Source organism: Dermochelys coriacea, chromosome 11 (genome assembly GCF_009764565.3).
Source record: "Dermochelys coriacea isolate rDerCor1 chromosome 11, rDerCor1.pri.v4, whole genome shotgun sequence".
Taxonomy (NCBI): domain Eukaryota; kingdom Metazoa; phylum Chordata; order Testudines; family Dermochelyidae; genus Dermochelys; species Dermochelys coriacea.
In genome coordinates, this window is record NC_050078.2 from 40,555,944 (window position 1) to 40,579,644 (window position 23,701).

At 38.5% G+C, this 23,701-nt stretch overlaps 1 protein-coding gene across 7 annotated transcripts in view; it reads right to left on the reverse strand.

The window, feature by feature from the left end:
- Positions 1-23,701, reverse strand: part of TLK1 (tousled like kinase 1) — a 133,696-nt gene that overhangs the window by 58,182 nt on the left and 51,813 nt on the right. For all 7 annotated transcript variants that reach the window (XM_038422364.2, XM_043505268.1, XM_043505266.1 and 4 more), the window contains 5 exons: positions 22,884-23,002; positions 19,038-19,109; positions 7,377-7,452; positions 1,446-1,492; positions 712-804 (listed from right to left, as the gene is read on the reverse strand). In XM_038422364.2, the coding sequence (XP_038278292.1) occupies positions 712-804; positions 1,446-1,492; positions 7,377-7,452; positions 19,038-19,109; positions 22,884-23,002 (407 nt within the window). The remainder of the gene's footprint in view (positions 1-711; positions 805-1,445; positions 1,493-7,376; positions 7,453-19,037; positions 19,110-22,883; positions 23,003-23,701) is intronic.

Genomic DNA, 23,701 nt, shown 5'->3' on the forward strand with positions numbered 1-23,701 from the left:
TAGTTGTCCAGAAATGGTCCTGCCACCCGGAGATAAACAAAGGCAAGTCCAACGTTAACACTGCAAGCCTGTATATGAGCAGAAACTATTTATTTTCAAATTAAATCCCAACTTTTACATTTCAAAACATTACTAGTAAGGAGAATTATATGGGATACAGCAGTCATGTATTTAAATTTAACTAGAATCTGTTGGTTTATCAGCATCTTTGCTTATAACAGAACAACCTGGATTGCTCACTATTCCTTCCTAGCAAAAAGGAGTAAGATTTTTTTTTTTTTAACGTGTGTAGGGTAGATGTGAACAGATGCTATTATGTCCTGTTTTTGAAATTACTTAGTGAAAACGTTATGAATTTATTTTAAATAAACGACTTGGAATTCATCAGCCACCCATACCTGGTGACCAGTTACCTGAAGTTACACAGTGTAATAATTAACTTGGAGCTTCAGATTTCACAACAATCTTTCAATCAGACAGTAATCCTACTTTATACATCTAAAATTTACTGAAAGCATTTTTAAAAATTTGAACTTTATTCTTCGAACCAAACAAGTAGTAGTATAGATTTCTTCTTGAAAGTAAGTTTAGAAAGTTTAACTATTTACAGTAATTATTTACAATCAGTGATTCCCAATTAAAGTTACTTTCAGTGACTGAAAACTTTTGAACTGAATGCTGAAATTGAACAGATTAATAGTTCAAACTTACAGAAGAAGGGGCGGAATGTGAATGTGAATTTTGAGGAGAACGGATTGCAGGAGATATGCCTCTTACAGGACTGGAGCCGTTTCCACCTTGGTACTGAAGAGGAAATATGGCCAAAGAATTAGTTAACATTCTTATCGAAAATCAACTGTAAGGCAAAAAAAAAAAGTATCACTTATTATATTACTGCACAACCTGTATGTCTAAAAGGAGGAGAGTGCAGCAAAAAAACAAAACAAAACAAAAAAAAAACCAAAAACCACTATTCAAGATGTAGCTTTAATTTTTAAATATAAATTTTATAAACAGCTCCAAAGATGTTTTAAAAACTACTTATTTTAAACCATCCATTCCCTTATCCTTTTTCAGCTCCAGCAAGACCAAGATAACATCCCACCATAACTGTTAGACCCAAAAATAAAAAGTTCTATTAAAGATCACTATTCTCTCAAAGACTGAGCTCCTGTCCACACTAGTAAAAATAATGTAACATTTAAAAGTCATTGCTAGCTCACAGTGTATACATGACTTGTATGTTTTATTTTTGTCTAGAAAGCCATGCATTTTATGTTTCTAAATCAAGGCAGGTGACAATCTAAACAAATTTGTTGCTTGAGTAGTGCAGTACTCTTTACATTTATGCTTGTGAATTTAACTAAATTTAGTATCTTATACAGTTACTTGCAACCTTAAAGAAGTCAAAAAAGTAATTTTCAAAATAAATAAAAAAAACTTACTTCAAAATAGTCACTAATTTTGTGACCACGTCCCCCAATACTTTTCCCTGAAGTTAAAGAAAAAATTAAAGACGTTAGAAGTGACAAAAATAGACCGCTATACTTACTACGGAGGTGAAAAGTATACAGTATGTCAAATAAAGTCTTAGAATCTGCCAAGCAGTTTTCTGCAGCTTGGTGAGCCAATGTGTGATCTTTCTATCTAGATATTCATATAGCATCCCATCAGCACAGCATCTGAGAACTCCATGCACTTTGACTAATTTATTCTCACATCATCCACATACGACAATGAAGTATAATTATGCTTTTTTTTAAAAAAAAACACACACACAAATGGGAAACTGAGGCACAGAGAATAGCCTGTTCAACTCTCACAAGAAGTCTGTAGAAGAGAAGCCAGGAATTAAATCATATCTCCTAATTCCTACTCCAGTGCCTTAGCCACAAAACTATCCCCATCTAACATGATGAGATGTTCATCATTAATGTCGGCAGGCAACAGTTTTGGTGCCAAGCTCCTCCACCTTTTAGGCACTCTGTCTCCAGGCTCACCAGTTAATGACTTGCCAAAAATGTCAAATCTGGTTAGCCTACAACTCACTTTCTATACTAGTCCCTTTGCTCAGTTCCTGAACCTGAGTGGGCAAAAACAGTGAGGACAAAGTTTAACTAGAAGTACAGTACTAATTTATGGAGAAAACAATAATTTACTGACGAGCTAACTCAGTAGGCTGTGACAGTTGGGGCAATATAAAGGTGCACAGGGGCTGAACAGAGAGTAGAAAGAATGAGTATCACCTTGTGGAGATGATAGCAGCTCTTTTCCCCTTGCAAGTCAGCCATAAATCTTCAGAGGAATGACTAGAATGCTCTGACCAAGAGGACGGATCCAGTCTCTAGTGCTTGGTGAAGGTGACTGCAGATAGAGCTGCAAGTCTTTGCCATGCATAGTCATCTATGGAGGTTTCTTTCTCAGCTATGGAAGCAGACACGGCTTTGACAGAACAGATGCAGGAGAGTCTTCAAATGCAACAACAGATTCCAGCAGGGGAAGTTAATCAGAGGCTTTAAACCATTGCAGGGACTCTCGGAGCACGAAGAGGGAATGAGACTTTCTGAACTCCTGTGTTTGAGACAGGGTACACCTTCACTGTCCCACATATATCCACACAGTGTCAGGGGATTTCCTCTGGGCTTTGGTGATCAGACAGAAGTTGGGATTGGGGGGAAAATCTCCTGGTTCAGGTGAAAAGAAGAAACTGCTTTGGTAAGGAAACTATAACAAGTGCAAAGCATTAATTTTTCCTTAAGAAAAACAAGACAGTGTTGATGGCAAACAAACGCCATAAGCCCTGTCAGGTGAAGGCGACCTCGACTAAAGAATTCCACTTTCAAGGAAAGCACAAAAAGAAGCACCAAAGCTAGAAGTTCAACAAGGTTTGAGCAAAACATTGAGCACCTTATTGAGGACTCAGAGACTTCACAGGAGGCCTAAGATAGGACATAAACCTAAGGAACTTGTCCCAGTGGGACGGGTCCTCATTGTGCATCTCTAGTGGAGCCTAAAGAGAGAAGGAAGATTACTGAGGAGGAAGTGGGAGAGAAAAGCTCCACAAAGGAGTGAGTGTAGTGAACTGCTTGGGGTAAATTAGGGTAGAGTCCTTCAGTACAGAGAGCAGATGGGCTTTGTATTCTTTTTGGTCCATGCAATGGTCTCAAGATTAAGCATCTCTGCTTCTCCCTCAGAACAAAGGAAGGAATAGGTAAGGGACCTGGAGGAAGCACCATAGCACTTTTTCCCCTGCTCTTCTAGGCATTTTCTCTAAAATGAATCTAGTTGGAGTGCTCTAAATGCGAGGGAAAGCCACACAATACAGGTTTGCTCCCACTGGCAAGACAGGGGACTGCTGAATTGCTGACTAGACAATTCAGACCCACCGGCCCTGCAGTGATGGGCTGCAGGAAGCACCCACTCTCAGGCTACACTTTCCATTTTGAGGGTGTCTGTCTGTTTCCTCTGTGCTATCTTTCGTAGTGCCTGTGCTTGAAGTCTAAAGACAACACATCTATGTGAAGCATTTTTTGTTTTCCTCACTGAGAGGAAGGAAGAGACTGGGAACAGTGCCTTAAAGGGGAGAGAGACTGCCTATCTTTTGCTCTTCCACTTCCTGACACCAGAAGAGAAGAACTGCGGAACCGCACAGGGGAACCAAGCCACAGAAAATTTATTTTAAAAAAGAAATACATATGCATTTGTTTTCCACAAAAAGTGCATTTGATATTTCAACCATTAAGCTTCTAGAGATTTTTGTTCATTGGTTTCAGGTAAGCACTACCATGAAGGTGCAGCTGTCTCTTACAACTACTGTAGACCCCATTAATTGTCACACCATGGTAGACGTATAGATGTTTCAAATTAAGCATTCAAACCTATCAGACACACCTAGAAATACATTATGCTAGGAGATATTCCTTTATTTCCATTAATTGCCTTTACAAAGCATACAAATCATTATATATTTAGACATATTAGGGGCAAGATGGTTTATTGAGAAGCCTTAAGAGATCAGGAAAACAGAAAGATGAGAACAAAGGAAAGAACCAGAAGGAAACTTATGCTAACAAATTTGTACACACCTGAACAGAACACAACAGCATGGTCCCAATGTATTGTAATTATCATGCTGAGGGACAACTGAGTGATAACTAGCTCGACAACACATTAAGTTATTACAGTGTACAATGCAACTTATATTGACTTATGCTGCCATTAACCAATTCTTACATATTAAACAAACCTGTTCCCTTAGAATCACCCTAATGAAGCAAGATGGCATTTAATGACACAGTTTAGTGGATTCCAGCACATACTGCAAGTGTCTCTTTCATAAAAGCCATTTCCCTACACCTACCTACCCCCTACTCTTCATGGTTTCAGTAAAGAAAGAGATGGTTTATTACATTTTTAAACAAATGCCCCATTTTATCACTTTCTCTATCTCCATACCAGTCTTGCCAATTATCTAAAAGCTGACCTGGATGGGTAAGAAAGGAGTTTGTCAGCTAAGAAGCATTAAAAGTGATCTGTAAGGAAAAAAAACTGGGCTTTGTGCCTTCTTTATAATGCATAAGGAAGGCCAGAAAGGTGATCCTATGCTACAAACAGATTTTTTTCTGCTTGTTTTTCACATTTGAAATTCTGTCCTATCTAGCATGGAGGACACTACTGCCTTGTCTACATTAGGATACTTTGTAGTTATAAAGTTCTATGGGCAGTAACAAGGTAAACAGAGCATAACAGTTTTTATTACCAGGTTGTCTGCTCTAAGAAATGGTTAAAATTTCTTGCTTTTACTACCACTTGTTCCACTCCATCAGGGGCAGCAATGATGGGAGGACTAGAAGAGCAGCTGTGGGAAATTTCCCAAAAAAGTTTATAATAGGCATAGCCTCTGTGAGGTGACTGTACCACAACAGTTAAGAGACCAAGAGTCGAATAAGTAAGAGGAGAGACCGTCATATTGTCTGAAACTTTTTTTTTAAAGAACAAAATAAAGTATACATTTAAATAGCAGTAAACACTCAAATCAAAATGATCACCTAAACAGAAATATTTTAAAGCAATGTATCTTACATTTTGCTTTTTTGGCTTAATGTGGGAAGGGATAGCCTACACTTCCCTGAAAAATGTACAAAAAAAATGTATTGCGAGACTAAGTTAGACTGCTTGCATTATACTTTACACCATGCATAAGTAGCTAGAGGAGAAATTACTCTTGAGGACACATACTAAAAAATTTCCTAGAATAATTTAAATATTAAAAGAAATGGATAAAAAGATTGTTTTATAATGCAAGCCAGTTATTTAATTTATTTATTCTAGTTTTCAGAGTATCTTCTGTAACAGTTAACAACATTAACATCTAAAGCATTATAAGGAATGCAGCTGCCTCCATTGTTTTATATGTCGGTGATGTCATCAGCTATTGCAGCGAACATATAAAACCCAAAATTCAGATCTTGGCAAGACATTACAAGAAAAACTCCCAACTTATTTATCTGTATATGTGAAATATTGCCACTGTAGCTTCAAGCAGACCAGAGATATTTAATAGAAATCAGTCCCAGAGACATAAGTTTTCATACCCAAACAAGAGGGTATGATTTATCAAGTGATTTAAAACCATGTTAACATTAAACTATGCAGTCACAAATTAATACATTTCTCCAATCCAAAAATACCATTCATTTGAAGGAGTTCTTTATCTTTGCTCCCAAGAAGGCTCTGTATTTAAAGACCCAAAACCCCTTCTCCTTCCCAAGTAATTTCCTGGGCAGGTCATGCTTTTATCAATCACTCTGGTAAAGGGAAGGGGAATTTCCCACTACATTGTCTTTATGAACAAACCACATAAGCCCTCACAGTTGGCTCTAATTTCCTTTTAATTAGCTGACATTCTGTTCCCTTAGTTGCCAGAGTCCATGTTTGCTGATTGCCCAGGTGTACATCACCAAGGAGTCTAAAACCTACACCACTCAGCTCAGAATGGTATATATACCCTTGGCTGGAATATCAGGTGCTAGTGGCAGCTAAGCCACAGTATTTTAAAATAGCAATCTTGATCATTAGAATTATATTTATATAGTTTGAACTGCCAGTTCAACAGGCCTACTAGAGATTAGAACAGGTAAAGTATTCAATTTCAACTCAGAGGCAGGACAAGAACCAACCATAAAGACAAAATAAAAAACACAGTAAATGACCAAGAGGCAAATGAACAATGCTCCTAGCTTATATATTTGCATTTAAAGGGATATTTATTAGTTTAAATGGAACACCAAAACAATAAAATAGGCCGCATTCTCACAACTACTTTTTCTTTATATGCTAGATAGTTACCCAGAGACTTATGAGTCTCCACCATTCTTGCCCTAAAAAGAAGTCACCTTAAAATGGGACAGGATATTTCAATGAACCCCATACTTGTCTAAAAGAGTACCAATTAGTAAGTATCATGACGGTGTTTTGAGGAACAAGCATATATTTGTCCACTAGGAAATAGACTGAGAGCACCACACATTTCACAAAGGCCAAACAGCCACTGGATAGTAACAATTATGGCTGGATTCAAGTTAAAGTCAAGTCATATCAGATGCAAGTCATCTGTTTCACTCTACTGATCCCCCAACGTAATCCTCCCCTATGAACATTTGTTGGAGGAAAAAGGTCACTCAGGATAATAATGGAAATTTATCTGAAGAGCAAGCAAATGAAAACTTTAAAACCATGAATTTCTGCTCGTCAGCTGGAATAAGAAAAGGAACTGCAGAGGCATACTAGTGAGAAGAACTGCTGCAGTCTGAACAAACAGGTAGAATGTCGTAATGGCAAGAGCTAACTGCAGCCATACAAAATTCTTTTACACAGTTAACAGCTCAGATACAGAATCTACTTGCCTGTACCTACCCAAGATGGATAATGGGGAAAAAGATATATTTTATTCACCACTTAAAATCATCACTTGTCTCAGGCAATGAGTGTAGAACTCTGTAAGGCTGTCTAAGGGCTTGTCTACACAGCCCCACAGTGCAGACTACCCGGCATGAACTGTGGTGAGTGCTAAAGTGTTGCACTGTAACTGTCCTGTGTAGACCCTGCTAGTATGAACTAAAAGATACCTGGTTTGTGTGTTAGTGTAGTCCTGTTTGAAACATTAACTAGGAACCGTCTAGTTTGCGCTAGCAGGGTATACACAGGAAAGTTACAGTATAACACTTTACTGTGCACTGCAATTCATACCCCCATAGTTTGCACTGCAGGGCTGTGCAGACAAGCCCTAAATTTCATGTGTTCAAGCAAATATAATTTGACTAAATGCATGTAATACCTAACTGATTCGTTATAATTCAAAAAAATGTTTGGTGTACCTTGGCTGCTTTCGCTCTGGTTCTCTGCTTTCCTCTTTCTTCCCCTGGAAGGTTCTGATTGTTTCTTCTCCGGAGTCTACAAAAAGCAAATTAATGTCTTTAAATGCAAAAGAATCTGATCCAGCAACAGCTCTACTTATTTATATTATTGTTACATGCAGTAAATAAAAAATCTCATTCATAAAACATGGTCTCAGTTCAGCCGGAATATCATTTCAGATTTTAACTGAAGGAAAAAAGATGACAATATGAGTACTTACTCTTGTACTCCTTCCCTTTATAAGGTTTATTACACCTGTTTGTTGTGTTTAGAGTAGAACATCAGAGGTATGAACACCTGGAGCATGGAGGTTATTTGTAACTCTGAAATGTTTGCAACTATGACCAAAATGTTATGACCGTTCTTTCAAAAGCTCACAAAATGAACCTTGATTTAACACAGCTTTGAAACTTTACTATGCAGAAGAAAAAATGTTTATTTTAACTATCTTAATTTAAATGAAACAAGCACAGAAACAGTTTCCTTACCACGTCAACCTTTTTTTTAAATGTTCCCTTTATATTTTTAGTAGCTTATGTTTAACACCATACTGTATTTTTTTTTTTGTCTCTGCTGCTACCTGATTGCATGCTTCCAGTTTCTAATGAGATGCGTGGTTAATCTATCAGTTCATAATTCTAATGTTCGTAACTGAGGTTCTATTATAGTTTTAAATGAGATAAGGAGTTATGGTCAAAGTCTGCTTTTTTACTATATTTGTACCCTGCCCAGTTGAAAGGGGCCCAAGTCCGGGCTGACAGCTCTGGACACTACTGACTTCCATATACTGCACAGTTTTGAGACAAGAATAAAAGTTTGTCAAAGCTATTTTCAAAATGTATCTTTCTACAGGAACATGATGCTTACAAATGTTTCTCTATATTATGTTGTTGAGTGATGCACCGTTATCTTAAGTTATGTTCAGTCTAAACATTTAATGAACATTCTGTGAACAAAGCAAATTAATGTTAAGTGATAAATTGACAAGATTTAACCACGTATTGATGACATTAAAAAGTAATCTTTTCCTCTTTCCTTTTCTGCTTTCAGTTTTGTTGGAAAATAGTTAAGTGATTTAATTCTCAAATTTGTTATTCGATTATTAGCATTTTAATAAGCACCTTAAATAGCCAAAGTATATTTTTTTTAAAATTGTACATTCTTTATAACTATTAAATATGTCTACACAATCATTTTCAATTTCCCAAAAAGTTAATTATTCTGCAATTGGAAAAGTATCAGCTTTCTCATCTATAAACCTCTGTAGGAATTTAAATTTCATTTTGAAAAATCAAAACTCCAATGATTTGTAGAAAAATATTTCATTTTCTTTTAACCCTTTTCATTCCTTCTGTTTAGTTTAACCTTAAACTGCAAACAGTATTGGCACTCTAATAAGATGTCTAAAATTATACTGGGGGTAATTTTCACTTTTGGTAAATACAATATTCATATGATAATTCACAATGCATACGCAAAACTTGGGCATATCAGTTCAAATCACCACAAAATGTTTTCCAGAAACCACGCAGCACCTTTCTTCTTCTAATGGAACCATACGAATTACAACAAATTCAAGATATGGAGCTGGGGAAATATCTTCCTGGTGAACACTCCCCAAATAATAAAGCTGCCTTCACGTATAAAACTTTAGCAGAACTTACAAACAAGAAAACATTTTTAGAAGGCCACCAATATCAGATTCAAGAACTATGAAGAAAAACACAAAGCTGGCATATTGCCAAGACCTCTATACTTTATGTGATTCAGGCCCTAGTTTACCTGTGTATTTTGTAGTTTACCACTTGTTTCTGTCTTGGCTTCATAGTTTTTAATTTTGGCCTTAATATTTCCTTTTATAAAACATATTCATTTGTAATAGTCTGTCTCTAAAATAATTATTCTCTCTTTCCAAAATCGTGGGTTAAGATAGAAATACAGGTCTATATAAATATTTTATATTTACTTGAAGAATGATTCATAGTAGCATATAGAATTTTTTCAAAGAAAAAATGTGGAAAACCACCAATTTGTACTATTTGTGTCTTAAATATGTAATGTCTTTCTCTCTCTACAGCACTTAATGGTGCTGAGATTTTCAGTTTTTAATAATCATTAATTTTTTCCCATGTATAATTAATGCATTTATATTTTTTAAATTTACTTTTCCCCCTAAATCTTACCCCCTTCACCACTCAGATTTACAGCCATAGACTATAAAAAAAGTTTTAAAGAATTCTTTATCTGCAGAGAAGAGAAAATACAAACTTATAATGGTGGGAAAGACCAAGGTATTCATACACTATCAGAAGCACTCAAAATCCACAGAACTCCGTTTAAGATTAACCATGAATGCACATAGCCAATTTGTAAATTTGTTAGTCTCTAAGGTGCCACAAGTACTTTTCTTCATAGCCAATTTGTACTCCAATCAAAACCTACATACCTTAAATGTGAACAGAATCTAGTAAATTTATGTTATTCACATGTAAAAGGACATTGAAATACAGGTATAGTTTTCAGGAACAAACATTCAGTAAAATTATATGTGACTATTTTGTATCAAAGTAGTACAAGAAATACAGCATTTACTAAATTGTCTTACATTGTCACACCAAATCTGCAATCTGATCCGCATGGGTGGAATCCAACCAAATTAACTTAGGTCCATCCATGCAGATCAGAACCTATATTTGCAAGGCATCTCTATTAAAATTCTGCTATTCCAAAATCCTAGATTTTAATACTCGTCTTAGTGACATAGAAAAATAATTAATTTCTAAATTCTACTATATTTTCTGCATCCTTGTCTGGCATACAAAACAGGAGATAAATATACACTGGAAAAAGAAAGGAAAAGTACATCATGCATTGAGAAATTTAAAAATGTCAAATACAGATATATTTTTATATAACACATCACTAACAAAGCATAGCCTGATTGCATCAGTCCTGCATAAGCGTTTGATAATAAACTAACATTCTCACTAATAAACTAATATTAGTATTGCATTTCTAATTAAGATCTAAATTTCTACATTATTTTTCACAATCTGTTGCAATACAGTTAAGGTCTCAGCATCACAAAGGGATGCACCGCTCACCTTATGAATATATCTTCAAGCTCCTACTTTACCTTTCATATGACAAATTGTCTACCATAACCAACTCTTATGACACCATTTCAAAAACCCTTGTATGTAACATTAAAAGTTTAAATTTATTCTGTAAAAATATTACATTTAGTGTGAAAACAAACCAGATGTTATTTAAAGGAGTGAAATGCTACAATCTCTCATCATATCATCTGGCATAACTACAAACTCTTTGAAGAGAACGTAATACCTTTTCAAAAATGGGTCAAGAAAGCACATTCCTTTATTTAGTGCCACCATTTTTCTGATTGCTCATTCAAAATGTAAAGACATCCTCCACTTAATTTTTTTTTTATGAATCATCACAGCTGCAAAAAATAAAGCCTGGGCATGGCAGAAATCATCTTTCAGAGAACATGGAAGGAACCTCCAGCAGGAGACATAATGCAGTGAATAGCTCCGCTTAGGGCCCTTTAAATTTTTTTTTTAAATGTGTGGTTGCTGAATTTTGGGGGCTTTTTTGTTTTGTTTTGTTTTTAAAAATCCAATATACAAAGATACTTTACAATTTAGAAATAATCATCCCAGCCTTGGAAATACAGCCTTGTGGTTAAGGCACTGTACTTTGTGTCAGAAGATCTGGGTTGAATTCCCAGTTCTGGCACACACTTCCTGTGTGACCTTGGATCAATCACTTATTCTGTGTGTCTCAGTTTCCTATATGTAAACTGAGGATAATGGACCTTCCTACTTCACAGGAGTGTTCTGAGGATAAATTCATCAGTGTTTCTGAGGCATTTAAATAATCTATGGCAGTGGTTCTCAAACTTCATTGCACCGTGACCCCCTTCTGACAATAAAAATTACTACACGACCCCAGGAGGATTGTGGGGGCCAAAGCCTGAGCCCCACCGCCCAGGGCAGTGGGGGGACCAAAGCCCCAGGGTAGGGTTACCAGATAGCAACTGTGAAAAAACGGGACATGGGGTAGGAGGTAATAGGCGCCTATCTAAGAAAAAGTCCCAAAAACGGGATGGATGGTCACCCTACCCCAGGGCTTCAGCCCTGTGGGGGAGGGGCATGTATAACCTGAGCCCCGATTCTCAGGGCTGAAGCCCTAGGGCGTCTGCTTCAGCCCAGGCCCCAGAAAGTCTAATGCCAGCCCTGGTGAGCCCATTAAAACGTGGTCGCGATCCACTTTGGGGTCCCAACCCACAGTTTGAGAACTACTGATCTCCAGTGATGGAGGTCATACAAGATCCTAGATCAGGGGTTCCTAAACTGTGGTACATGAGACATCTCTGGGGGGTACACAGGAGGAATTGTGTAATGGTGGACTGTATTTTACTTATTGCATTTTCATAATAGGCTACTGAGACAAAGCTTTAAAACTCAATGGGAATTTGTTGTATATAAATATGGTAATTAATTTACTTCAAGACGTAACAATGAGAACACAGAAACAACAAGACACTGATGTACAGAGCCCCCACCTCCAATCATCGTACAGTGCAGGTTTAGTTACCCAGCAGCTGTCCAGTCTAACTGAGCTCAGAACTTAGTCAGGGGTTTTTTTGGTTGTATATGTCACACTATAACAGGGGTCAGCAACCTTTCAGAAGTGATGTGCCAAGTCTTCATTTATTCACTCTAATGTAAGGTTTCGCGTTCCAGTAATACATTAACGTTTTTAGAAGGTCTCTTACTATAAGTCTATAATATAGAACTAAACTATTGTTGTATGTAAAGTAAATAAGGTTTTTAAAATGTTTAAGAAGCTTCATTTAAAATTAAATTAAAATGCACAGCCACCCGGACCAGTGGCCAGGACCCAGGCAGTGTGAGTGCCACTAAAAATCAGCTCGCGTGCCGCCTTTGGCGGACATCCCATAGGTTGCCTATCCCTGCACTATAACTATATCTGTATGTAATAATGAAATATGGACAGATGGCTAAAGACCGGTAGTAAGAAAAAAAACACAAAGCATCAGTGATGAGAAGGGTAGAGATTTGTGGGCATCTGGTACTACTGGAAGGGGACACGCAACAAGAAAAGTTTGGGAAGCTCTGTCCTAGATAATAGGCACCATCCTAATATAGGACCATGTTTTTCTTTCACAGAATTGCAACAACGTAGCATAATTTCCAACGTGCAATGGGACACCTCCACTGTCATCTCCCTTAACTTCCAACCTACACCACTGCAATATTGTTCAAAGAGAGTTACCAGGCAGCACCATTAATTTCTTTGTATAGCCGTTAATAGTTCTCCAAGTAGTGTCATTAAAAAGTTAATTAGGCATTTCTACAACTAGCAGTAACACTCAGTTGCTTTCTAGAATTTTTTTTACAAATTTCCTTCAAGATTAATGGGAAAGAGGTAAATAGATTATGAAAATTTAATGAAATTTTCTATTTGAAAAACTGAGATACTACCCAAGTAGATCATGCTCCATGCCTCAGACAATCCAAGATCTTCAACATGCAGTTATAGTTAGAAAAGAAATTTTAAAATAGCAACTTCTTACCTATCAGATTTGCTCCTGGCATACATTCAAAAGTTTTTCTGCTGTCTGTCTCTCTCTCTCTCTCTTTTTTTTTTTAAACTTACATTGTTACTAGTTTTTACTCTTTTTAGCACTTAAGAACCAGTACTGGTTTGGGAGGATGTACACTAGTCTAACCCGTGTGTCACCAACAGAACTGTTTAAGTATCAACTAGAGGCCAAACTGGGCCTTTAATTAAACCTGTTTAGTCCAATTATAGACAGTGTCCCAGAGATTCTCTGCCTAATTATGATGCACAAACCAGAATGAACACAGCTGAACTTTCAGACACAATGTTGAGTTTGCACAGCTGCCAGTTAAAAAAAAGGCTCTAACTGAAAGTTGGGCAATTTTTGCTTACCAGTATTCTGGAAATTACACAATCACTCTCCGGGGATTCAAACAAAATAAACGAAGATCAGAGCTAGATCTAGGCCACCCTCTAATTCTATCTAACCAGATAAAATCTGAAAGCAGTATTGTAATGCTATATCTTTCTCCTTTGCCAGAAAGATGGACAAAAAAAAGCTAGAGAATTAAGACTTTTCTCTTAAGTGGACTGCCACAACAGAAAATTGAGTGTTTTGTTCTTGTGAAAAAACCATAAATAAAAAAAATATAGGCAGTCACACCCTTCTGGCCAAGAAAATCGTCTATTTATTAACGCCAAGAAAATGCATCCTGGAAGGACAAGATACAAAATTTATCTGGCTAGCAAAATTATTCAAAGGAGTGAACAAACAAACAATGTCAGACTTAGGATCCACATCCTCTTTGTGACTGGTAAACTTGGTATAATACAGCCATCTTGGGGAACCTGTTTTGCAAGGGACACACACTTACTAGACAACTGAAATAAGCTTCAGCAGCTTAGGCAGAATCTGAGCTCTCTAGCTTGTTAATTATAAAAGCATAGTTCCTTAAGGTTTAAGTTACCTGGACATGATGAAACTCCTCCTAAAATGAAAGCACTCCAAGCTAACCAGCAATGCTTCTAATTAGCAATACTAATTAACACACATGATAATCATTCAGAATAAGCAAACTATCATTCCAGCCAAAGAGTTCAAGATAGGTACTAGATATTTAGGTTTGGTACATACTATATAAAGGACTTATCTAGACTGGAGATTTACCCGGATTATAGCCATCGGTATTGCTACCCAGTGCAGTATCTGGTGTAGATGGTCAAAGCTAGCTATTTACAGCAGGCAAACCTACCTATATTAAAAATGGAATGAGCTCCAGTGATGCAAATAGTGGCTTTGCTTGTCCATATTAAGGGTTATACCAGTGCAGTTAAATTAATGGCAGACCAATTATGGCTGTAATCAGGACACATTTCCAGTCTAGACAAGGTGGAACTTATTCAGCATCCTGCAACCTAATACATGTCTGAACCTTTGTGTACTCTGAAAAAGAAGGTTATACCTGTAACTGGAGGTTCTTCTAGATGTGTGGTGCCTTCCTGTATTCCACTGTGGGTTAGACATGCGCATCATGCACCCAGAATCGGAGAACTTTGAAAATAGTATCTGTTGGTCTGTGCATGCACCCAGGCTCACCTCATGCTTCTGATTAAGGCAATAAAGGGCAGGGCAGATCAACCACCTCTTCAATTCCTTCTCCACCATGAATCAGAAAGATCCAAAGCAGAAGTGAAGGAGGGCAGGTAGTGGAATACACATAGGGACCACACATTTCAACAAACCTCCAGTTATAGGTAAGTAACCATTTCTTCAAGTGATGGTCCCTATCGTATTCCACTGTGGGTGACTGACAAGCAATACTTAAGTAGGAGGAGGGTGCAAGGATCAGGACAGTAGGGTTGAGCAGAGGACCACCTTTCCAAAGGAGGCATCAGTAGCCAGTCCTGCACTAGGGCGTAATGCTTTTAAAATGTGTGGATGGAACTCCACATAGCAGCTTTACAGATGTCTAGGAGGGTACATCCTGAAGAGATGCCATGATTGCTGTGCTCTGTGGAGTGAGCTCATACTCCTGTAGGGGGAGGAAGATTCAAGAGCTGACAGAAGAATGCATCCGGATACCAATGTAGAATGCACCCAGATACCCATTTAGAAATTCTCTGGGTGGAGATGACATGCCCCCAACTCTCTCCGTTATCGCAATAAATAGTCTCAGGGATGTCCTGATTGGTCTTGTTCTCTTCAGGTAAAAGGCCAAAGCTCACCACACATTGAGGGAGTGTGCAGTTTCAGAAAGAATAAAGGTTAAGTGAATGAATTAATTAAGGTGAAACTAACTACTATAGGGATAAATTTGGGGTGTACATGTAAGGAAACTTTGTCTTTTCCGGTGACAGAGGGTCCTGGGTCTTGTGAGGAGCTGGAAATGGTGGTACCGATGGAACACAGCCTGGAGCCAGTGGAGCCCTAAGTTTCTGGGATTTAAGACAGTACATACCGAGTCCTCAGAGGCAATGCTGGTGGATGGGATGTCTGATTTTTCTGAAGTGGACTTAGAGGAAGACTTAGTCCCATGTTTATGACAGTGCTTCCTATCTAGGCCCCGTCACAGGATCTGTGGGGGAGGATTCTCCAGCACCAGACTGGACTTTGCAGCAGGAGGCGCACGCCTTGCTGATTCAGGATGATGTATGGGGGAAGTTCCCTGGCCTGGGTCTGATTGGGGTCTAATGGCTGTGTCCAGGAGATACTTGCGGAGGCGACGTGCTCACTTTCTCAGGTATAACAAGGGAAAGACTGGCAAACACTGTACTGAGCCACAATGTGAGCTTCCTCCAGGCAGTAGAGAGAGCACTGATGGTCATCACTGACCAAGAAGGATTGCAGGCAGGAGATGCATAGTTTGAAGCACAGAATTCTGAGCATAGTCCGGTACCTGAACATTGGACCGGGGGGGGGGACTGTAATCTGATTCTATTCTAAAACTATTAATCAATAGGTTATTTAAGAACTAAAAACTATTTATAACTGTTATGTGGTAAGTATAGTAGGGAGCCTTGAAGGGCCTAGTTCATCCCCATCACAAGGTCCAATTAAAAAAGTACAGATTAACTGTACTGGAGCACATGGTGCACAAGAGACTCCCCTAATATTTATCAAATGCAAATTTACTATAAGAGAAGGTTCCATCACTTGCACTGTCCTTCATGCCGATTTTCTCTGGAAAAGGGAATCCCCAATGAGTCAGAGCCTTCTGCCACAGTATTCTGGAGTGTGAGGGTCCATACAACTATACGAATATAAGATGGACAACAGAGAGCTAGATATCCAAAAAGCACTTGGCGCAACAATGTCCTTTCCAGTGCTCTGTCTCTCTGTCCATTAATGGCAACTGACTGACCCCACATTTGGTCAGAATGTCAGAAGCCCACTAACCTTTAGTGATGTGCAGTATATTTTCACAGTGATTCAAGGCAAAGACTGGACAGATGAGGGAGACAGCTGAACTAGCAGTGTTGGAATAATTCTGAAAATTGATTTGTCATTTTTATAGGGCTAATGAGCCAGCAGCAGAAAGTGTTTATGTTTGAAATTACAGACTAAAAGTTCAGTATCTCACTTCATAAAGTGAAAAAGTCTAAGCTGTTTCTAATTTGAGCGATATTAAAAAACATTCAAAGCATGACAGGTTCAAATTTACTCCTGCTCTTCTCAACTCTTTTATATCTCATTTACAAAGTCCATGTAATTTTTATACAAGTATTCCTCTCAACATGAAAAAACCTATAATTTTTCCTATAAAACACTTTTTGCGAAAAAAAATGCTGCCAAAACCCCAGAAACTCATCCTTACAATAAGAAAACTAGTTTGCACACCACACAAAAAGAAAAAAAATAAAGGTGGTAAAAATTTTGGTTTCAGATGCTATAGATATTATCAACTACGAAGAAAAAGGGTTTTAGAAGTGGAAAATGATCTAATGTCTGCTCTTTGAACACATTTCTGTATTTCTCAGAATAATAAATACTGGCAAACGAATTAAGTTTTAAGAATATTTACACAGCTACAACTAAACAGTGGCTAAGGAGGTTTCCCTGTGCTGGTGAAAGTTTTACTGCCTTAAGGTAAAAATTTAGCAAGCTATACACACCATTCTTAGTTCCAAAATACGAATTTATCTTCATGAAGAATATGACAGTCACATGGGTCATGGATTCCATAACTTTCAAGAGTGTCCAGAACTTCTGGAGCAGGGCCACCAGAACAGCTGACCAGTCTCCCACCCGCTGGAGCAGTAGCTGGGATTGGGTCAGCCCCTCTTTGGCCTGGAGCAGCAGCGGTCAGCGCTCTGTTTGTCCCTGTCCTCCACAAGGTATTTTTAGTAAAAGTCAGGGACAGGCTGCAGGCTTCTGAGAATATTTGTTTATTGCCTGCGACCTGTCCCCGACTCTTATTAAAAATACCTGTGACAGAATCTTAACCTTAATCATCATGCAGCATAGCTATATGTCAAGTCTTGGGGCAAGAGTCTAACCCTCATACTATCCCCCCACAGTGGTAAAAGGGCTGAAATGGTATGCAAGTGCTCTAAAGGGGGGATTTCCCTAGTGCAGGCATTGTGAAGACCACCACTTTGAGGCCCCCGCTCTCACCTGCGAGTCCTAACATAAGAGCATTTCAATGACAGCGCCACAGCACTCAGAGTTATGCAGTTTCTGGAGAGCACTCCAACGCACAGGGAAACCCAAGGACGTTGTAACTCAGACAGATCCTCCAGAGCTGTTTGAGTTATGCCAGGGGCCTCACCTGTCCAAAACCTCCCAGGATCAGGAGGGTACAAAGGTGGTCTTAATCTTTCCCCCAGCTGCTCTTAGAGGCATAGCACAGAATCTCTCCCTTTTTTTTTAATAACAGGCCTCAGATAAAATAGTTATTATTTATATATAAAATGTAGTTAACCTTTCATGATACAATGCAGAAGCAACATAAGCTAAAAAGTGAAAATTCTCTGAACACGGGTCCAAAGGAGGTTTTCACAGGATGGCTGGCCCCACTAAATGAAACAGGGTCTAGCTCCCTGTGCCGGAACAGGTGCCCACAGTTTGGCCAGTTAAGAGAGCCAGGCAGCACCTGGTACTATAAAGAAACTGGGAGAATCTGAGGGAGGAAGAGACCCAGCAAGAGGGAGACCTAGTGAGTTAAGGCTGCCAGTCAGGAGACTCCCTGGAAAGAGGGAGGAATTATCAATGAAGCCAACAAAGGGATTAGCCTGCTGACTATCAGAAGTCAAAGCCAGTGCCGGGAAGCTGAAAAGGGCTGAGGGCTTGGAAGCCCCTGGAGAAGCTAGCCAACTATCCTTCCTGGGTGAGAGAGCCACCACCAGAAAAGGCTGGAGAGGGTTGAAGGCTGAATGCAGCAGAGGAAGGTTCCTGCTGGCTCTCAAAACCAGAGAAGGCTGACGCTTCAGGCATGGGTAAGAACACTGGGACTGTGCTGGAGACCCAGGACACAGTGAGGGACACTGGCGTTGCACTGGATAGCCCGGGCACTGATGAGGGACGCTGGGGCTCTACTTTATGTACTGTGTGGAGACAGGACTGTAACTGTAGAACTTGGCATTGGGACTTGTTTTCTTATGGTTTATGTGCATGGAACTTTTATAATAAAATGAACCCCAAGGGCTATATTTATACTTTGGAAGACTGTTTAGACTATTTCTGGGACTATGAAAGAGGAAACTGAGGCAGGCATATTTGTCATGCTATGGCCAGCTGTAGGAGGGCACTCCAAGCAGGGCACTTCATGACAGTTCTTTTATGAAGTCTTACCATACACATCTCCATCTCAAAAAATTAGTTTGGTCCAAAGGTGTAACAAATTTTAGCTTTTACCACTGCATGCACTTTTTAAACTTATTGTATACATAGAAATATAATATTTTCTTTAAGAAGTTTACATATAAAAGTGTTAACTACATTAGAACATATAATAAGTATTTTGTTTGCATTAAAATATTGTACTTGTAATTAATTTTGTAAACATACATACCTCTGATTCTTTATCACTTAGAGATCCCAAGCTTCCAAAACTGTGATTAGAACTTTCATTATTTGTTGAGGCCTATTGAGAAAAATAATATATCATATACTATGTTCAGATTTTTAAAACAGCTAATAAATTACAGGTTTCAGAGTAGCAACCGTGTTAGTCTGTATTCACAAAAAAGAAAAGGAGTACTTGTGGCACCTTAGAGACTAAAAAATTTATTTGAGCATAAGCTTTCGTGAAGCATCCGATGAAGTGAGCTGTAGGTCATGAAAGCTTATGCTCAAATAAATTTGTTAGTCTCTAAGGTGCCACAAGTACTCCTTTTCTTTTTAATAAATTACAGTATTTGCAGTTATGCAAAGTAAGGGTAAACAAATTTCATGCTTCAAGACACAGTGATCACCTGCAAAGATGATATGACCTGCAAACAGAATACCAGATTTGATGGACAAATGATGTGCTCCAGGACAGTAAATTCTATGTTTCTTAATTGCTTCTAAAGCTATTCTGAACAATGTAGTTTGCTATCAAAATTGGAAAGTAAACTGTATGTACATATCCTCTCTGAAAAGAATACACAAACATAATTTACAGGACAGACCACTAACTCATGAAACAGTCATGCCAATATAACACCCGTAAGGAAACCACTTAAAATGATTAAGAGGTTAAGAATGAGGATGTGTTTAGTACTAGAGAGCTTGCAGCACAGCTGTACCAATGAAGCTGCACTGCTATTAAGATCTCTCATGTAGCAGCTCTATGCCAACGGGAGAGAACTCTCCCATCAACATAATTAAACCACCCCCAACAAGCGGTGGAAGCTATGTCTGTGGGAGAAGCAAGCCCACCGACATAGCTCAGTGCACACTACCCCTTATGCTGGCGAAACTTATGTCACTCAAGGTGTGTTTTTTTCATACCCCTGGGTGACATGAGTTTTGCCAACATCAGTGGTAGTGTAGACATGGCCCAAGAAGTATGTCAGATACAGAATCAAGTTATCATTTTGAAAGACTTTCCTAAAAAAAAAAAGTTAAACCTCTAGAATGATCCACATTCCTCCAGTCTTATTTTAGACCAGCAAAGTATCTGATAGATACTTTTTGAAAGCTCTGACTTCAGAGTATGCATTTATATACCAACTAATGCTAGGAGATTTGAAGAGAGAGTTAGCAATTCTTTCTTTTTGTAAGGACTGTAGTCTTGTCTGAGATTTGGATTCTGAGAGAATAAAAAAAACCACCAAAAGCTATCTAATAGCCACATAACAGCAGGAACCTTATCTTACCTTAGACCTTAGTTCCTCCAGTGCCACTGACATCAGGCAGCCCAGTTCCTCTACTGACTATGGTCTCTTACTAGATCTGGTACTTCTTCCTAAGTAATTGCCAGTGCATTCAATATCCTCTGTCACTGTCTTCTATTAGTTCTTCCCTGACTTTCTTCATTTTCTTTTTTCTCCCTTCTTTAATCAATTCAACACTTGCTTACCATGTCTGCCATCTTAAATACAATGCAAGTCACAACCACCCGAGGCTTCTTTCTTTGGTATTTTCTAGAATGTCCTGCTCTGTCAATTCCCATACCCTCACATTTGTTATGATGTCTTTCCATGAAACATATAGAATCTTTCCCAATCATCTGTGATGGGCAGCCTCCGATCTCTTTTTGTTAGCCACGATCATTGGCCAACTCTCTGCTCCATACCGTAGCATTCTCAGAACAATTGCATGATATAATCTCATCTTTAGTTTGGCATGGAGACCTGTTTGATCAGATATTGTTCATCTTTCCAAAAGTGATGTCTGCTTTTCCTAATCACATATGAATATCCTTATCGAAGCCACCCTCAAATGTCATCACATTGCCCGGATAGCAAAACTCTACCACCTGTTCAATTTCTTTTCCATCCACTTGCACTTTTGCACCTGTTGTCTGGCTTCCTACCTTCATGATCTTGGTTTTCTTTAATTCCAATCCAATTTTTGCTGCTTCCTATTCTACCTCTGATGTAAGAACCACCATTCAGTTCCACATCATAGTTAGTAAAGCAACATTACTGGCAAAGTCAAAGTTGTGCAACATCTCCACTAACCACCATCTATGGTGCCCTATTATTACAGACATGTCTTTTTCACAGCCTGGCTGTTATTGTGTCTTTCACTGGCTCCTAAGCCAACAGGGTCTTTGCTGTGATGTTATCCAGTGTAATTTCTACATTTAATACATTCCTCTTCCTGAGTATAAGATTGTAGCACACATACCATCTTGCTTCTCCTCGCCCATCTCCTCTCACAGACATCAAGTACGTTCAGATCATTTTTTTTCCTCTCATGTAACCTGTGCCAGCTTTCCTGTACTGTGCAAAGTACACACATTCCACATACCTATTCTTGTTACAAATTTGATCGTCAAGATTCTCAGCTTCCTTTTGGTTGTCACTGACATCTGTCATACTTGGGTTTTCAGCCCCATCATCTAACGTCCTCAAGTTATGCTTTGACTGAGATGTTTCTGTTGCAGAAAGGTTTTACTAGGGTTTCAAACCTAATGGCAGAACCCTCCTCTTTTATCCGAAAACTACAATTTATTGCCAGTATTTTCCTACTCTTTAAATGGAAATAGTTTTCCCTATATAAAAAGGATTCGACTGCCAAGAAAAAATAAGAAGTTAAACCATAAATATCCTTGGGTTATAAAAATGTATGAAGTCATGCAGCCTGAGAAGTAATGTAAAACAGGTCTTTTCTTGGCCTGGTTTATATCTATTCACAGATCTGTGACAAAGAATTGCAACAAAGCCCTTTAGTGGAAACACTTGCCCTATTGCCAATGTATTTGATATATGTTAGGCTGTCCATTTTCTACCTCCTTGATCAATGGATTGTTCTCTTTTCTTCCACAAATCCAATACTCAAAAGCAAGGCTGTGCAGAAATATTATGATGCAAAATTATAACTCTTGCCAGAGCAAGTTCTCATCTTGGAGACACTGGATCACTGATCCATTATTCAGCAAGTTTGCAGAATGAGACTGACCTCAGACTAGATCATGACTTGTGAATTAAAGTTCCTATTGAAACATAAACAGAATAAACAGAATTGGTAGGCTTTTCTCAGGGATCTTCCTTGTTATCTAGGAACATCTTCAGGTAGTTCTTTTTCAGGTCATATCTGATGTTCCTCTGACATTTGTCTATTTGTTATTTGGACATAGAAACCAACCAGGAGCACTCATTTTAAGAATCTATTTATTACAGTTTTCACCTTATGTTCTACAAAATTCTAACAACTCTTTTGCAGCAGTTAGATAGAGATACTCTTTTCATAACTGTTCTTCCCCGGAAATAAGGGGAACTTTCACATACCTGCCCATCAAGAGAAGAGGAAAGTTCTAGAATCTCAACTACTTCCTTGTACAGGAAACACAGATGTTCTTAGGTGCAAATCCTGTGTGTCTTGCTGGTTTCAGACGGTGGAAAAATGAGGATGTGGGGGGAGGTACACATGTAAAAGGAATACCCCTTCATTCTCTCTCCCAAAATGAAAGCTGTCCTAGAGGAGTCATTTATCCCATTTTCACAGTGACCCTTGCACATCCTACCAAAAGAAAAACTTTTATAAAAGTATAATATGGAACCCAGGAGCCAATGTTTTTACTGGAATAATCCGAGACTAAACTAGAAAATAAATCATGTCAACCTACCCCAAATAGGCTACAGCATTTTCTGATGAGACTCATTGCTATATATGGTGTATGTTTTATAGACAGTATATTTTCTTAAATTAAAATTAAATTAACCTTTCACAGAGAGGTTTAAATAGCCACCCCAATTCTACTTACTTTAGCTCCAACGCTGCAACTTCCAGTACTCCCAGTGCTGCCACTCACTACTCCTGTAAATCTGGCCTCTAACAATTCTTGCCTTCTTGGGTCCAGGCTATGAAGCTCATCCATTGCACCTAAGAAAATAATTTTAAATTAGTTATATTCTATAACAAACTTGCTTGCACAAGAAAGTTTCCAAATAATTATACAAAATCTTCACTGTAGTATAGACCATAACAAGCTGCATGATGCGAGGTCTCACACTCAGCTCTAGGGCATATCTGTCCATTATACAGCAACTTGTGAACATCTAACCAATTCCAAAATTTCAGGGAATGTTCTATACTGAACCCTATTAATTTTGGTGAAAATCAGAAATCCAGAAGAGGAAAACAGGAGACAAAAGGAGCCCCTTTATCATGTTAGCAGATCCAACAACTTCAACCACATCAGTAATTGTCTAGATCAAGTTTCAGAGAAGTAGCCGTGTTAGCCTGTATCTGCAAAAAGAAATGGAGTACTTGTGGCACCTTAGAGACTAACAAATTTATATGAGCATCAAAGAACCAATTGATGGCAGTCATTATAACTCCTTCCACCAGCTCTGCCCATGGTCCAGTACAACTTAAATATATTGTCACCTAAATAGTTTGTCTCCCAGACCAAAAAGAAATAAGAAGAGAGAGGAAGAGAGGAATCTGGGTATGGGGAAAAACAGGGGCACACAGAGCTCCTGGCATGACTAGCGTCCAACAGGGGAGGAGGACATGCAGCACAGAGTCCCTGCCATTATGTCGAAGGGGTGAATGGACCTATGAGGGAGCAGAGGGATG